At 40.5% G+C, this 16508-nt stretch overlaps 1 protein-coding gene across 1 annotated transcript; it reads left to right on the plus strand.

Annotated features, from left to right (window-relative positions):
• Window positions 1-764: 764 nt before the first annotated feature.
• Window positions 765-16508, plus strand: fmr1 (FMRP translational regulator 1). Its single transcript, XM_034597538.1, has 15 exons — window positions 765-1319; window positions 4107-4159; window positions 4266-4359; window positions 6359-6430; window positions 7537-7685; window positions 8729-8822; window positions 9051-9167; window positions 9354-9524; window positions 9625-9703; window positions 9833-9960; window positions 10496-10582; window positions 11485-11722; window positions 12077-12277; window positions 13269-13348; window positions 14394-16508. Exons 1-15 carry the CDS (start codon window positions 1269-1271, stop codon window positions 14598-14600), a joined length of 1821 nt encoding a protein of 606 aa, XP_034453429.1. The 5' UTR covers window positions 765-1268; the 3' UTR covers window positions 14601-16508.

Here is a 16508-nt window from a genome sequence, read left to right on the forward strand (position 1 = left end):
CAATTTATTTGCCCACTCCTTGTATCCAGACTCCCACTGTCCACTCTCCACACCTCTCTCAATGTGAATAAACCATATAAACAGGCGACTCTGTAGGAGTCTGTAGACACACTGCCCTGCGTGCCTTCAGTCTGCGGACAAAGTTCAACATGTCTTCTTCTACATCCTCAGATAATCTACAGCAGTGGTCGGCAACCGGGTCACCAGATAATTTGATTATTTGAGTATTTTATTTTTTATTTCACCATGGAACAATGACACAAACATTCACGGGAGTCACAGCTTTGTCTTCAAAGTAAAAGCACAATTTTTGCTTTGTTGCTGCAATATTTCATAACAAGCTGAATTGCAGAGCTTTTATTTTGAAAAGTTGGGACCTTGGGGCTGATCATCAACCAGTAACCCTATCATTTACAGACATTGTGTATACGATCATACCAAGGGAACACAAAAATAAATACATTAACCCAAAAGGGAGTAAATTAAATCTAAGCTGACAATGTATGGATAAGAATGTAATCTCTGCTGCACCATTATAAAAGTAATTATACTAATAATAACAACACTACTACTACTACTAAAAATAATAATGATAATAATAATACGAATAATAAAAACAACAATACTAATAATACTAATAACAAAGAACGTAATCATAATAATAACAACAATAATAAAAACAACAGTAATAATAACAATACTAACAATAATACTCTGTTTTTGTGTTGTTAATATAAAGACATTGCTCAGATGCTCAGACGAACGGAGACATTCTCGTGTGTCACCTGTGGAGAGCAGTAACAGCGTGGATGAGCGTGTCCTCAGCAGAGGAAGAGAGTGGAGACGTCACATGGAGAGATGCGACCAGCAGAGGCTGCTTCACCACTCACCACACATTAACATAACTAGCTACTACAAGCTAACCAGGCTAGCTACAGGGGTCGCTTTGCGTTATCAAACATTCGGGAGTGCAAGTGTGCCGGAAATAAAAGCAGGATTCACAGACGGCTCAGAACTAGACGCGCATCACGGTCACAGAGAGTGATCTTGGCCCCTTCCTGCTCTCCGCTGGCAGGGTATTTGTCTCGCTAGCGACGCCAACCATAGCAAACTGCCTTGGCTAGCGCCAGGCTAGCCAGCTAGCTAGCTAGCTACTAACGTCGCTAACGGTGGTTAGCTAGCTAGCTACTAACGTCGAAAACGGTGGTTAGCTAGCTAGCTAGTAACGTCGCTAACGGTGGTTAGCTAGCTAGCTAGTAACTTGCGTCATGGATGAACTAGTCGCGGAAGTGAGGGGAACCAGCGGGGCCTTTTATAAGGTAGGCAAACACCTTTTGTGGAGCTTTGTCATCTCACACACTGCACCGTGCACTAAGCTCAGGCTAACTCATGTGAAATTACCCTGGCGGATTAGCTAGGAAACATTTGTTTGTATCAGCGGGCCTCAGTGCTTCTGTGCAGCCTCCACAGGGATGTGAAGGCTGGAAATCTGTAAACAAAGCCAACGACAGTCTGCTGCTAAACGCTGCCTGTTGAGTTATTGGTGCTGGTGTCGGTGTGTTAATTCATTCCAGTTGTAGTAGTGATGCTGGTGGCGACATGTTTGATCAAATCGACGGGCTGTGTGATGGGCAGTTGCCTGCAGGTTCACCAAGTTCTAGCATTCAGTCATTGTTTTTCAGAGGATTACAGCAGCAAATCTGGGTTTTTATTTGTATCACCTGCAGCTCGTGTTAATTTTATCGACGCTGCTGAGGATTTGAGAGTAATTTTGAAGACAACAAGTAGGATGAGCAAGAGTTGTGGAGGTTGGGCATTTGGGCCATACATACCTGGGCAGGTGTCGGTCATACGGGGTCAGTGGTGGGAGAAGTACTCAAGTCCTTAAGGTTATTAACATTGGAACGATTTTCTGTAGGATGGACATTCATGTCCAGTTTGGGTGATTGTTCTTTGAGAACAGTTGAGGAGGAGTATTAAACAGGAAAGATGTAAGGAAGGCCATAAAATCAATTGAATATGAAACACTACGTACAAGTGTAAAGGAAGGCAGTTGGTTAGAATTTAAAGCTCACATATGCTGACTGATTGATGAAAGCTCTACAGATTATAGCCAGTAGCTCCTCTAATCTGACTTAATTGTGAATGCTTGCACCAACTATCACCTTTCTAGAATTCAAAACTTTGCTGCTGCCAAACTATTGGGATGCATGTGATTGCAAAGGACAACCATTGGAAATCATTCTGAGTTGTTGTGAGCTTTGAGTCCCCCACCTTGCCTGCAAATCTTCGTCACTGTAGCCATGTGCATTGTGCTTCATTCAACACCAGCTTAAGTGTTTTAAATTTAGAAATTAGTTCCTACACCTCCAATGCATGTTCCAGATTTTAAAAAAATCATTGAGAATAATAAATTGACCTCATTCATATAGCATTTTTCTTGTCTTATTGACCAATCAAAGCGCTTTACTATACAAGTCACTTTCACCCATCACACACACATTCTCTACATACCTCTTCTTCACACACCATCATCACACCCCATTCATACACTGTCAGCCCAGCTGTCAGGGGTAGCTTGGGGGAGGGGGGGGTTCAGTGTCTTGCCCAAGGAGACTTTGGCATGCAGACTGGATGTGCTGGGGATCAAGTCACTGAGCCACAGCGGCCACAAATGCAAATAGTGATGCTGGCCTGAAATTTGATTAGCTGGTATTATTCCAATTTAATACAACTAAAAAAAAATGTTTAACAGTCAGCATTATATTATTTTATGATATCCACAAAAAATCCATGTTTGTGTGAGATGTGAGCAGTGTTACAGACATCTGGACCTGAAATACTCTAGTGTAACCTAGTTTTAAATATACTAGATGCATCAAGTCGGTTTGTGAGTTTATTTATGAAGATGACTATTTCGTTCTTAAAATTATATATGAATATAAACATTACATGTCATTATCTAGTTAAAACTGTTGGATTATACAACTATATCATTAGATATGAGATTCATTATTGGTTTGTCCAAAAAAAGAAACAAATCCCTGTGTGAACATAAAGCTGTGGGAGGTAGATGTGTTTCTAAGAGACACACTGATGTTGTTCAGTGGTTCAATTGGTATGATTGTGAACTCTGATGCCAGCCTGGGTCCAGGCTGTTAATACCAACATACATGTAGTTCATGTTCTGTGTTTAACAGAGCCAAATAGGTTGCAGCTTAATGCAGATCAAATGCTTTAAGGATTTATCTGTTTGATTTTAAAGAGACATTTAAATGCTATTGATGAACATATTATCTTTTAAAATGACTGTGAGGGTGATTGGTTGATTATTAAATTTTTAGTTAATATATTTTTAGCAGCCTTTTAGAGATTAATGAAAACGGTAGGTGGAAAATGATAGTTGCATCTTTGGCACTGTATTACCTTTCAAAATAAGCTGAGGTCCTTAATTAGCATATTAAATATCACAACTGCATTGTGATCTTTTCTGAAGAGAGAAACCGTAGCAGAAGACTCGACAACAGCCTGAGTAGTCATTGCAGCTTACTGCCAGCACATGACACCATCATATCTTTGGAGAGACTTTAACCTTACCTGTTAGTTTAAGAAATAAAAGAAAGCTTCTCCCTTTGAACGTTCCTCAAATTTGGCCTCAACCTCAGAACTTTGTTCCTAAAACTCACTATCCGAACTGTCATAATCTGTGCATAGCTTCTGAATGTGCATTCTCCTTCATGGGTCGAGGTCATAAAAAGCTTTCCTTGACTTTTTGGGGATTTTTTTAAGTTTGTACTTAATTTAATCCATTACTGGCTGCTAGCTTACTAGGCTAATGCTACCCATAGGCTAGACTCTCCATCTCCCTTTTCCTCTGAGGCGTTGTATGTCCTACTTGCAGTACTTGACACACATGGACAGACTATGTGCACAACCAGAGAGAGAGACGCAACCAAACCTGACGAAGCCAAAAACCCCCATAAAGAAACACTGGGCTGTTGGGTTGCTGAATTGCATGCTTGACGCCAGTGTAACACTCCTGTTGTTGTAGTATGTCAAATTCTGGCTATTTTAATTTTTGTTATTCCCCTCTTGGATTCTTCTAGGCCTTTGTGAAGGATGTTCATGAAGGATCAGTCACTGTGGCTTTTGAAAACAAGTGAGTAAAACAAATGGACACACAACAAATTATGATATATTGTTGAGTGTTAAAATTGCCAGTGATCAAATTAACTCTTATTTTTGTATGTGCTCCTCCGCCCCAGCTGGCAGCCGGAGCGTCAGATCCCATTCCAGGATGTGCGATTTCCTCCTCCAACAGGGTTCTGCAAAGAGATAAATGAGAGCGATGAGGTCGAGGTGGGACTGATTCAATACCTTCAGAATAGTTTTAAGAAAATCAGCATTAACACCAAAGACAAAGTTGGTACAGTGAGAACGAAAGAGGAGCAGGTCTTTTAAAGGGATAGTTCACCGAAAAATGCGAATTCACTCATTATCTTCTTACCCCTATGCCGGTGGAGGGGTGGGTGAACTGTTTGAGTCCACAAAACACTTCTGGAGTTTCAGGGGTAAACTTTGTTGCAGCAGAATCCAATACAATTGAAGTCAATGGTGAGTCCTTCTTCAGATGTAATAAAACAACTGAAAAAAACATAACAGGCCACCTCGAAACGAGGTCATTTACATAATAAAAAAAATACATTAAAACATAATTGATGCTGTTACTTGCTGCAGGTAGCATAGCTTTCTATGAAACATTGACCTGACATAGTGAGCAGAGGCCAACTTTCAATAGACTGAAATGGAACAAAAGAGAGGAAATGCACATTGTGCTGCAGTTTAGTCAAGAGTTCTGCATAAAAAACAATGAACCTGCAGTGTACAGTTGGTGGTACAAATTATGTTTTCATATCTGATTTTCACTTATAATTTAAAAATATTTGTTTAGGGTTGGGTACCATTCACATTTGAACTGGTACTGGGCGGTACTTTACTCTCACACACAAATATCTGACCAGGTTTTTTTTATGCATAGTGTATTGCGAGGTATCCGCCTCCCAACAAAATTCCAGAACCACTTCTAGTGATCACGTTTGTCCCTGGCTTATTTCATTACTATAAGCGATTGCTTACTACAAAATAATTGTGTAGATTCAGTATGATAGTAACGTAACTTTAAGGAAAGGTAACGGCACCACACACACACTGACTCCAGTGCTCTTAATCGACTGCTCCGCTGTCTCTGATCTGCTACGTTTAAACATTTGTTTGAAATGACGCCACAATATCAACACTGATTATCAAAGATAAATACTTTTCTTCAATGAGTCAAATCTTTCTTCTAAACTGCACATCCATTCATAATTCAGCTTGTCTCTCGCGCTGACATGCACTCACACAAACAAACAGTGTCATCGGACACGTGTAAACTCAGTCTGGGTAAAAACAACAGAATTTGTAAACTTAGACAATGTACGAAGAGCCGGTGGAGATGGCAGGGTGCGCTCAATTCAGTTGGCAGTGCGCAGCGCTAATGATAGAGATACAGAGAGGAGCAGTAAATTACTTAGAAAAAACTTGGACTCAGTGGAGCTGTGCATGGCTCCCTGGGTGCTCTCCTTGGCGGAGCTGTGGCCGGGCTGTGCACACTCTGACGGTCCCTCGGTCAGTGCCGTGGTGCTGTGCATGGCTCCCTGGGCGTCTGCGCAATTGACATCACCGTTGTTCTGATTGTGTGCACTGATCAGAAATGAGCTTGCCATGATCCCGTTCCGGGGGTGAGTCACATGGTTTTGCTCTCTCTCTTTATTTAACATATTCTCTCTCTTATACTCTCATTCACGTATACATACTCTCTCACCCAGTGTACTGAAATTTGGCACCGATTGATTTAATGTGAACCAGTACCCGGTAGTACCGACGTTATCGGTCGGTACCCTAAAAAGCACAGAGTTCGATATCCAACCCTACCTTTGTTTCAAATTTTTTACTTTTGCTTATTGCTATCTTCATTCATTTGTGTTTTGATCTGTGAAACTAAATAATTCAGTTCATGGAATAATTTAAATGTGTTCTTCAGAATTCATCAGAGAACGCCCCTTACTATTTAATAAATGTTTAATGAGCAAGTCGTCCATTTTTCTGAATAAAATGATTTGGGTTTGGAAGTTTCCTTCTGTGAAGTTCTCAAAAAGGCTTTTAAAGAATCTTGCTTTTAAATGACATTAATAAGAAGCACAAATTAGTGAATCTCTGAATACAATCTGTTTATTTACTCGTCCAGACTCTTTGCCTCTGAGCCAGACTTTGTGTAATGAGTGGAAAGTTTTAAGAAATGCACTGTGTGTGTTACCAGGTATATTCCAGGGCTAATGACAAAGAGCCTTGTGGGTGGTGGCTGGCTAAGGTTCGCATGGTTAAAGGAGAGGTAAGGTTAAGTCTGCATGTTTTCTAACTCTTAATATACAATTTAAGACTAGGGTTGTGTACCAAAGTCAGGCACCAGTTCCTTCATAGCCAGTACATACTAGACTAAATCAAAATACAGATTTCAATGCAGAGCTATGCACTGACCTAGTTGACATGCTTACAGGGAACATACACATCACTGCCCGTGCCTTGTTAACATTACATTTAACTTTGGTGACAGCACACTGTCTACATGGCTCTGGCTGCATGTAACGTCAGCCTACAGTTAGGTAGTAGCTACTCCAATACTCAAGACAACAAAATGCCAAAAGCTAAATGGTAGAAAATGTGGCTGTATTTCATGCGAAAGGATTCAGACACCGGGACGTGCAGCAAATGTTTGAGCAATAGTTGAGAGCAGAGAGTAAGTCCTGGAAGAAACAGCTTGTAGAGTTGGTGGGGTTTTGCACCTTTTATCTTTGCGATCCGCCAGTAAACCGAGAGAAGAAGAAGGGAGGAAGGAAGGAATGCGTCAAACTTAATGAAGCACCGGAACCCAACAAAACAATACTTACTAAAGTTATTATGCAAGTAAAATCAGCATGACAACGGTGTCATACATGTTTTCGTTAAGTCCTACATCAGTTCTCAGTTTCAGTGGGCTGGGAAGCCCAAGTGTTTAAGAATAAAAAAAAAAATATATATATATATATAAGTGCCATGAAGTGTAGATTATAAGTTATAAGTGTACAGTCAGTTTTAAATTGGTGGGGGGACTTTTAGTTTCAGCTGATAAGTAGTTGGCAGATTGGATTTAGGCTAATGTGTCAGTTATGTCTCACTGAGCTGTTCGTTTTACTTCTGTTACCCATTTTTGTCTCTGACCTGGTTTTTCATTCGATCTCATCCCCTGCCTTTTTTAATATCTGCAACTCTTCCTTTGTCTCTCACTTACTGGCTCTTTCTCACTTTTTCCCTTACCCACATTCTTTCCAGAAGTTTGTAATTCTGTTATTATAACTGATGATTATATTCTATGAACAATTTAGATTGGACAAAATCTGTTGTTTCAGATATGCAGAACTGGATCACTCTGATTCTATCTTTGTCTGTCTATATCTCTAGTTCTACGTAATAGAATATGCTGCATGCGACGCTACATTAAATGAGATTGTGACACTGGAGAGGTTACGGCCAGTCAACCCAAACAAACCAGCCACAAAAAACACATTCATCAAGATCAGACTGGATGTACCCGAGGATCTACGACAGATGTAAGTTTGATTTAAAGACAGGACGCACACAAAGACTTTTGTGACAACTGCATGCATCTCAATTCAATACAGTTATTCATTTTTATTTCTGTCGCATCAAATCTCAACATACGTTCTGTAAAGGTACTTTAAATAGTATATAATATTGTGGAGAAACCCAACATTCCCACAACAAGCAAACACTTGACAACTGTGGAAAGATAATAACTCCCTTTTAACAGGAAGAAACCTCAAGCAGAACCAGACTAAAGCCATTTTCAGACATAAACTCCGGAGAATGTCCACACAATTGGGTCGGGATGTTCTTTGGAGTTTGCTTTTGACACATGAACAACGCAGCAGGAGATTCTCCGCTGAGACAACAAAACTAAAATATCCAGAGTTTTCAGGTTAGGGGTGGTGCAGTAGGCAGATGCAGAGCGTAACATATTAATTATATTGTCGAAATCGCATGTTTTTGTGTACAGCACATCAACACCGGCAAAGTTTTTACATTTGCTTTCTCACATACAGCCAATCTGGAGAATGTCAGGAGATTATTGGAGTTCAATGCAGGTCTGAAAGCAGCTTCAGTGTAGGCAGCGATCTGCCTAGACCGGTTGGGGTGAGAGGAGAAACAGTTGTGTAGCTGTTGTTATTAAAGCAGTGTGAGACCAGTTGTATATTATCAGTAGCATACAACTTTTAAACAGAACCTGCTGATCTTTAGCCACATCTGTGAGGTGGCAGCATGATTAGCTGGTACAGTGTTAATGCCATATAACAGTGGTATGTGCCACTAATACAGCACTTCAATTTGTAGCACCCATTCAAGAATGTGTGGGTCACATTCTTGGTTTCTGTCTAAAACCTGCAATAATATAATACTAATAATCCTTTTATAAGAAATGGCTATGATTGTTTGTGTTTTGCTCTGAAAAGACAACATATGTTTTATCAGGCACAAATCTGTGATGTATGTGTAAGGTATGTAAGATTTTTACACTCATGCCCCTGATGACTGAATTCTCATGATATGAATTTGTGTGACTCTGTTTTGACAGGTGCTCCAAGGAATCGGCACACAAAGACTTTAAGAAGGCTGTGGGAGCGTTCACTGTCACCTATGACTCAGAAAAAAAGCAGCTGGTCATCCTGGTACATAAAAATAATATTTTTGTTTAAGAACTTAAGACAAAAGTCTCTTGTCTATCTCTTGAATTACATTTGATAAACATGACACAAATCTATGTTACTGTGGTACACGTGTGTATCTTACAGTCATTTGTAGGAAGTCACTTACATTACGTTTTGTAGATGACATCATCGAAAACATATTCCACATTAAGGTTCTTTGTGTCAAATGGGTGTTAATTGTTTTCGCAGTCAGTGAATGAGGTCACAATGAAACGCGCCAATATGATGAGTGACATGCACTTTAGGAGCCTCCGCACCAAACTGTCTCTCATGACAAGGAACGAAGAGGCCAACCGACAACTGGAGGTAGACTTTTATATATACACACACACACACACACACATACAAATATATGCTTGTGATCATAGGCATTTCAATTTATAATTTTGCTGTTAAAAATAATGATTTTAAATGATTTGTCATCAGTCATATAATTCTTGTTTGCTGTGTTTTGCCCTTTGATACATTTCCCTTGTGTGTGTGTTTCTACAGAGTTCCAGACAGCTTGCATCACGGTTTCATGAACAGTTTGTAGTTAGGGATGATTTAATGGGTCTGGCCATTGGGACTCACGGAGCAAACATTCAACAAGCTCGTAAGGTCCCAGGAGTCACTAACATAGACCTGGATGAAGAAACATGCACCTTTCACATATATGGAGAGGTAGGATTGATAGATCAAGCCCCTCTTGTTTCTGGATTTACAAGTACAGACCTGAGCTTAGAGACATTTTATGTGAAATCATTGTGCTTGTCTGTCTAAGGACCAGGAGGCTGTTCGTTTAGCGAGGTGTTTCCTGGAGTTTTCTGAAGATGTCATCAAAGTTCCCAGGAACTTAGTAGGTGAGAAAATCAATCAACTGAGATGATGAGACCATTCATGCGGTAACATGACTTTATTTAAGGATTAGCCAGACGATTAAACTCTGGAGTTCCAGTAGACACTGATGGATGATGTATCTGTCTTCACAGGAAAGGTCATTGGCAAGAATGGTAAACTGATCCAGGAAGTGGTTGATAAGTCTGGTGTGGTGCGGGTTCGTATTGAACCTGAAAACGACAAGAAGCCGTCGGCAGTGGCGGCAGCAGCAGCAGACGAGGTCAGTTGGGAAGGAAACTTTGCGACACATCACGACACACTCTAGAAGTTTTTCATAATCATTTATTATTTCCATCCCCTATTGTTATTAGTGATTAATTAATAATTCAAGATTTTAAAATGGCGTCCTAAGCCACAAAAGTTTGTGAACCCCTGCTATTGAATGTATTTAAAAGGTTCACGGTGTAGGGTTTAGTGGCATCTTTCAGTGGAGTTGAACAGTAGAACAGTATAGTGTGGTACAATGGCCTTTGGTTAATGTAAAACTGCAAAAGGCCCTACAGAGAGCCAGGGTTTGGTTTGTCCATTCTGGGCTACTGTAGAAACATGGAAGAGGACCTACTTCCTATGTTGAAATAATTAAAGAGAAACACAGCAATTATCAGTTTCAAATGATCTTACACGAATCCAAAAATTATTATGAATATTCTACTCATCTCCCTAAGTCCTGCAAAGTGGACCTCCATGAATAAGTATAACTGCAATAGTGTGAGTATGTGAACCACTATCTTTCATGTTCTTTACACCTCTCACAGGGAATGGTGCCATTCGTTTTTGTGGGGACCAAGGAAAGCATCTCCAATGCTACAGTACTGCTGGACTACCATCTGAACTACCTTAAGGTGTGTGTGTGTGTGTGTGTAATCAACAGTCATAACATCTGCCATCAGTTGTTTTGAAGTTTTGACCAGGCCCAGCTCCAAGGTCAAAGTAACAGCATAATGCTTAAAATTACACAATGCAATACTCATGTTTACAGTGAGGAATGTTGAAAGTATATTTCACTTAGCAAGATTAAATTTAAGAGTCATCATAGCAACGCAAACTATTTTCAATCATCACACTCCACAACTTTTAAAGTTGTTTAATTCTCTGTACTTTCATATTTCTATATAAACATAAATGAATGGATCAAATGAATTGATTAACTTTCTGAGCTGAATATGTGATTAGCACTGTATGTATTGTCTTTGAACTCAATGCTTTTGGCCTGTTCAGACCTGGTATTGACGTTCCTCCTGAGAGATCTCATCACAGGTGGACGGCTCTAAGTTTGTCTGTTCACACCTGGTATTAAAATGCTGTCCCCTGTGACCATTTGTGATTGGATCTCACTTTACCACTCTATGTGCAAATAATTATGACTCAATCATTTCTGTTCCTGAAGACCAACTTATGTTTTTCCGAGTTTACTGATGTGTCTGATGAAATGAGTGATAAACTAAAGCGGGTCAAAGAACGTCAGCTGAAAACGTTGTCCTTCATATGTGGTCCAGGTCACATATGCTTTCCCACTGCTAAAATTATGTGGCCAGATCACTTCTGAATGTGGTCTGAGTGTTCGGATCTCAAGATGCATTGAGGATTCATTTGGGTGTGTTCAGACTTCAAATTCACGCAAACCACTTATGATCGGTCACTCAGGATGGATGTTAATACCATCTCCGAATGGGGTCTGTGTTTTGAATATGATCTAAACCAGAATAAACAACTTAAACTTTTTTCCAATTGTCCATGTCCACAGGAGGTGGATCAGCTCCGCCTAGAGCGTCTCCAGATTGACGAGCAGCTGAGACAGATAGGAGGAGGAGGTGGAGGAGGAGGGACGGGACCTCGGAATCTGAAAGACAAAACCTACGTGTTCGATAACGGCATGGGACTGGGGATGGGAAGAGGAGCGGGAGGAGGAGGGAAGCCCTACACCGGAGGGGGAGGACGAGGGGGGCGAGGACGAAGAGGAGGAGGTGCAGCTTTTGCCTCAGGTACAATAAAATAACTACAATCAAGAAAACTAATTAAATCCTGTTCAAATAATCGTAACATATTAATTAGAAACTGTGCCTGTACATATAGAAGGGAAACTGAATACCTGAAGCTTTAAATCCAAAAATGTATGTGTTGTGTGTCCACTCTGTAAATTAAGTGTTTAGATTTCAGACATTTGAATGGAAAGGATATGAAACATGCAGCTAGTACAAGATTACAAGTACTGAATGGAGTCTGTCTTCCCCAGGCAATGATTTCCTTTTAAAACTAAACAGTTAGTCAAAGGTTAATTCCATGTTATCTTTCCGAGGCTGTTAAATGAGGTTTCACTTATGTACCTGGTTCCCCAGGCACTAACTCAGAGGCATCCAATGCTTCAGAGACAGAGTCAGATCACAGAGAGGAGCTCAGCGACTGGTCGCTGGCCTGCACCGAGGAGCTGATGACAGGAGGCGGGACTCTGCCCAGAAGGACAGATGGGAGGAAGAGACCAGGCGGTGGTGGACCAAGGGGACGAGGGGGAAGAGGAAGAGGAGGAGGAGGGTATAAAGGTTGGTAGTGATTATCAATGGCAGTTATTTGACCTCTTTGTAGCAATAGGATTTTTCTCTGCAGATGTATTGAAGAATTTATGTAGACAAGTTAAACATTTCCATTAGAAAATCCTGATAAACATATTCCTAATCAGTTATTCAACTGTTCATTATCTTTCCACCATTTGAGTTTAGCTGATTTGGAAGATAATGTTTCAAGTAGTAGAAAAAAGAGAGAAGTCACTTAGCATAGTTAATGGAAATAAATATGTTTGAGATGCCTTTCATCAAATTATAGCCTGAAGAATGGGCATGAATCAAATAATGAGATCTCCGCGGACTCTCTTTGCTAATAAATTCTCATGAGTGTTTTCTTTTCCAGGAGACCCACATTTATGATGCTCATAAATTAAACCCTGCCAAGAGTTCCTCTCTTAAGTCATGTAGGGACATGTGAGGGTTTTGGCTGCGTGACAGTGATGGAGTGAGTGGTGTTTGATTCCAGAATAAGTTTATCACTCATTGTCATCTTCCCATCAAGTTGTGGGGACGCATATGAAAACTTTTAAGTTGAGATCTTAGACTTTAACTAAAGATCGATGACATGATGGCTCTTCCATAAGTGAAGCCAATGCATCTTGATCGCCTCATGGTGGCGGGCTGCAGTAAAGGTCTTAAACCCTGCCTCCTCCATGTTAGCAAATCGCACATGGACCAAACTAAAGTCAAATTACACATTATTTTTTTTTCTTTCTAGATCTTACCACACTGTTTGTTCAAGTGTTTATGATAAATTGGGTTTTAATTAGTTATTTGATGCTTTAAAAACGGGGTAAAACAGACTTGATTGGTTGAGTGCGTGCATTGACGAGACCTGGATACGACAGCTCCATCCCCCGATCACTACTGCACAGACATTGGCTCCAAAAGACGTAATCGATGCAAGATTTCAGCAATGTTGGCAATTTGGCTTCATTTCTGGTTGGGGATTGTTTTTGTCTTGGTTTAGGTGACGACATGCAGTGGGGTGATCCAAGACCTCGTCATATCAGAGACCCCAAGACCAGAGCGCCGGAAGACAGCCTACAGGTAACACACACACAGACAGACATACACACACATTTTACCTTTCGACTCTAATAACAAACAGCTTCAACAAGTGTATGGAAAATGTACATTTTAAGTCCAAACTAATGTTAAAAACGAGTATCTTTTTACTGATTTCAGCCTAGCTGCAAGCAGCCCTCCCCCTCTCAAAACATCTCAATTGTCAATTGAAAACAAATAACGTCGATTATCCGTCAATATATAGGACATATATGACTGTAAACAAACACTGAACTCTTGTAGTCAACTTGTCGGATGTACTAATAAAGGGCAGGTGAAAAGACCAAAGCAAGTTTGACAATGGCCAAATCATTATGGCCAGACAACTGAGTCAAAGCATCTCAGAAACAGTGAAGCTTGTGAGGAGCTCTCACTCAACATGGGGGAGGTGCTACTCACAGTGGTACGAGCAGGAACAAACCACAAAACAGCGACAAGGTGTTTGAGCATGTCAGGATCACATCTGATCAGCGGCAGCTGCACCTCTAAAGCTGCTTTCAGACATGCACTGAATTCTTTATAGTCTCCTGATATTCTTCGGAGCGGCTGTATGTGAGAACGAAAATGTCAGAGTGAGAGGCCCCCATCATTCCCCCTGTAAAAGCTCGGGATAATGTCCGAATGAGCAAGAAAACACCACGAGATCCTTTGCAGGATTCACCACGTGCTAGTGGGCGTGTGATGCAGTTTCTAACACGCGACAAAGAACGTGCGTACCTACGGCATAGCTTCAACGCAGAAGCATGAATTGGACTTAATAACTAACTAGTTTTTTTATTTTTTATTGAGTGCTCTGGAAACAATAAAAATCAGCTCTTGTGAAATCCAAACCCCAACAGTTAAATTTGCTGCAGTCTCTGTTAACTGCATATGTATAGAATATATGTGTAAAGTTTGACATTCATAGCAACAGTAACCAAAGGGGACGGGGCTTAGCAAACACCCAGTTCACCAGTGATCATGTTTCTCAACTCTCTGAACCTGTGCACTGTGGGACCAGACTGTACTCGTCTCCTTTTCCCCACAGATCCGTGTGGACGGTAACAACGAGCGCAGCGTGCAACACTCGTCAGGGGGTCGAGGAGGAGGAGGAGGAGGAGGAGGGCCTTCCTCCTCTCAGGGTGGTGTCGGCAGTGACGGCCCGTCCCGTCATCATCATCCGAGACCAATCAGAGACCGAGGGATGAAGAAGGACAAACAAGACGCTCCTCCGCTGGTGAACGGAGTGTCGTAGATACACCACTGGAGGACCTTCTCATTTAGATATACACACACACACACACGTTCAGATACAGATACACACACACACATTCAGAAATACACACAGGCAACTGGTCATATACCATTGTAGAATCTCAATCTCTCTCTCGCTTTTTCTTTCTTTTTTTCGTCAAACACGTGAATACACATATTTCATCAGCATGGAAGTTTACCGTAGACCAGAGGTTGTCTGGTATCTGCTGGTCTGGTCTGTGAGTGTACTGCTCTGGACTCTTCTTGACTGGTATGTTATCTTGCGCTCTTCTGTGGAGTGACAAGTAAAATAATCAGTACCTTTTTGGACAAAAGGAAAAGAAGAGCAGGGAGTTGACTAAAGATCATCTCTTACTGAGGCATTATCCCTGAACATATCCCCCTCCCCCATCAACAACAAATATTTGTTTAGCTTTTTTGTCACTGCCCTGTTTGAAAATGCTCACTTAAGAGACAAAAGAAATTAGGTGAAACTGGAAAAAAACAGGGAATTACAACTACGTCTGAAAGCGGAATTAAACGTGTGTTCCTTCCCTTTACATCTCAGATTTATTTTAGTTTCCTACAGGTGGAGAAATAATCTGTGGTGGTTTAAAACTCCAACATTTGGCAGTCACGAGTTTATAAGTCTTACAGTCTTTCAGGTATGATTCCAGAAAGACTTAATTATCAACTGTAAAATATATGATCCTTTTGAGAAGGAAGGGGCAGACGTGTTTTGGTGTCTCTCAAATAACTTGTGTATACATGGGGAAATCATGGCTTGGCACTTAGAATTCACTCAGCAGTGAATGATTTACCAGTCTCATCATTTAAATTGTCTGTTTTTTGTTTGCTTCGGTCTGCATACTGTAAAATGCTTTCATTCTTTCCGACTGTCGGACCAAGCATGAATTAAGAGAAGTCGAAGACATAGCGATGGAGAAACATAAATCTGAGGCACTTTGATGCAAATAAACTGTTAAAAAGTCTTGAGTGAAGCAAAGGGAGACAGGAGCGTCACCAGCAGGTTACAATATGAGATGAACTGCTGTCCATTATATAGATTCTGCACTTAAGGATTATACACCGAACATACAACAGCTAGAATCACAGATAAAACTAGTACATTCACATTTTTATACGGTTATAGAATAAACTCTGACTCATGATGAAAGCATTCAGCACAATCACCACTTAAAGAGCCCACGCGGTTGTGACACTCCCATCCGCCTTCATGGATCTCTGCCGTCAACTAGAATCCACACTGATCACAACCTTTCTAACATCGACAAAGGGATATTTCTGATTAGGCTGCAAGATGAACTTAACTTTGGTTATTTTTTACTAACAAAGCAGTCGAGGATGGATGCCTTTTTAAATTAGTGCATCAACTTTTGCTTTCAGACAAACCGGATTAAGGCAACAACATTGTCAGTGTAGACCTCCTGTCGCCTGATCACGAGCTTTTCTTTAATTTATGAAAACCTTTGTATTTAACTTTTGTTTTGCAGTTAGTGTTTCAAGTATTAGTGTAGAGGAAACAAGTTCTTGTGAGTAATGCCTTGATATAATAAAAACTTGGTTTAAGTTTAATTCTCTTTGGTTTTCAAACTCATTGTGGGCCCATCTGTCTTAGTTGAATATTTTCTATGTTAATCTGGTTTAATTTAGCTCTTCTGTTCTGCCTGGAGTCTACTAAAAACATTGTAGGTCTTTTTTCTACTTCCTGCTTATTAATAATGGGATTGTGAATGTTACCTGAAGTTAGAGGCACATTTTAGTCAAACCACTCAGATTAAATGTAAAATGAAGGTTAATCAAGCAATTCTTGTCATAAGTCTGGTTAAATCCTTTGTGTTCATCACTGGCACTTTTCTGCCATTCCTCTGGGTTATAACAAGTCTTT

The sequence above is a fragment of the Hippoglossus hippoglossus genome, chromosome 10 (genome assembly GCF_009819705.1).
Source record: "Hippoglossus hippoglossus isolate fHipHip1 chromosome 10, fHipHip1.pri, whole genome shotgun sequence".
Taxonomy (NCBI): domain Eukaryota; kingdom Metazoa; phylum Chordata; class Actinopteri; order Pleuronectiformes; family Pleuronectidae; genus Hippoglossus; species Hippoglossus hippoglossus.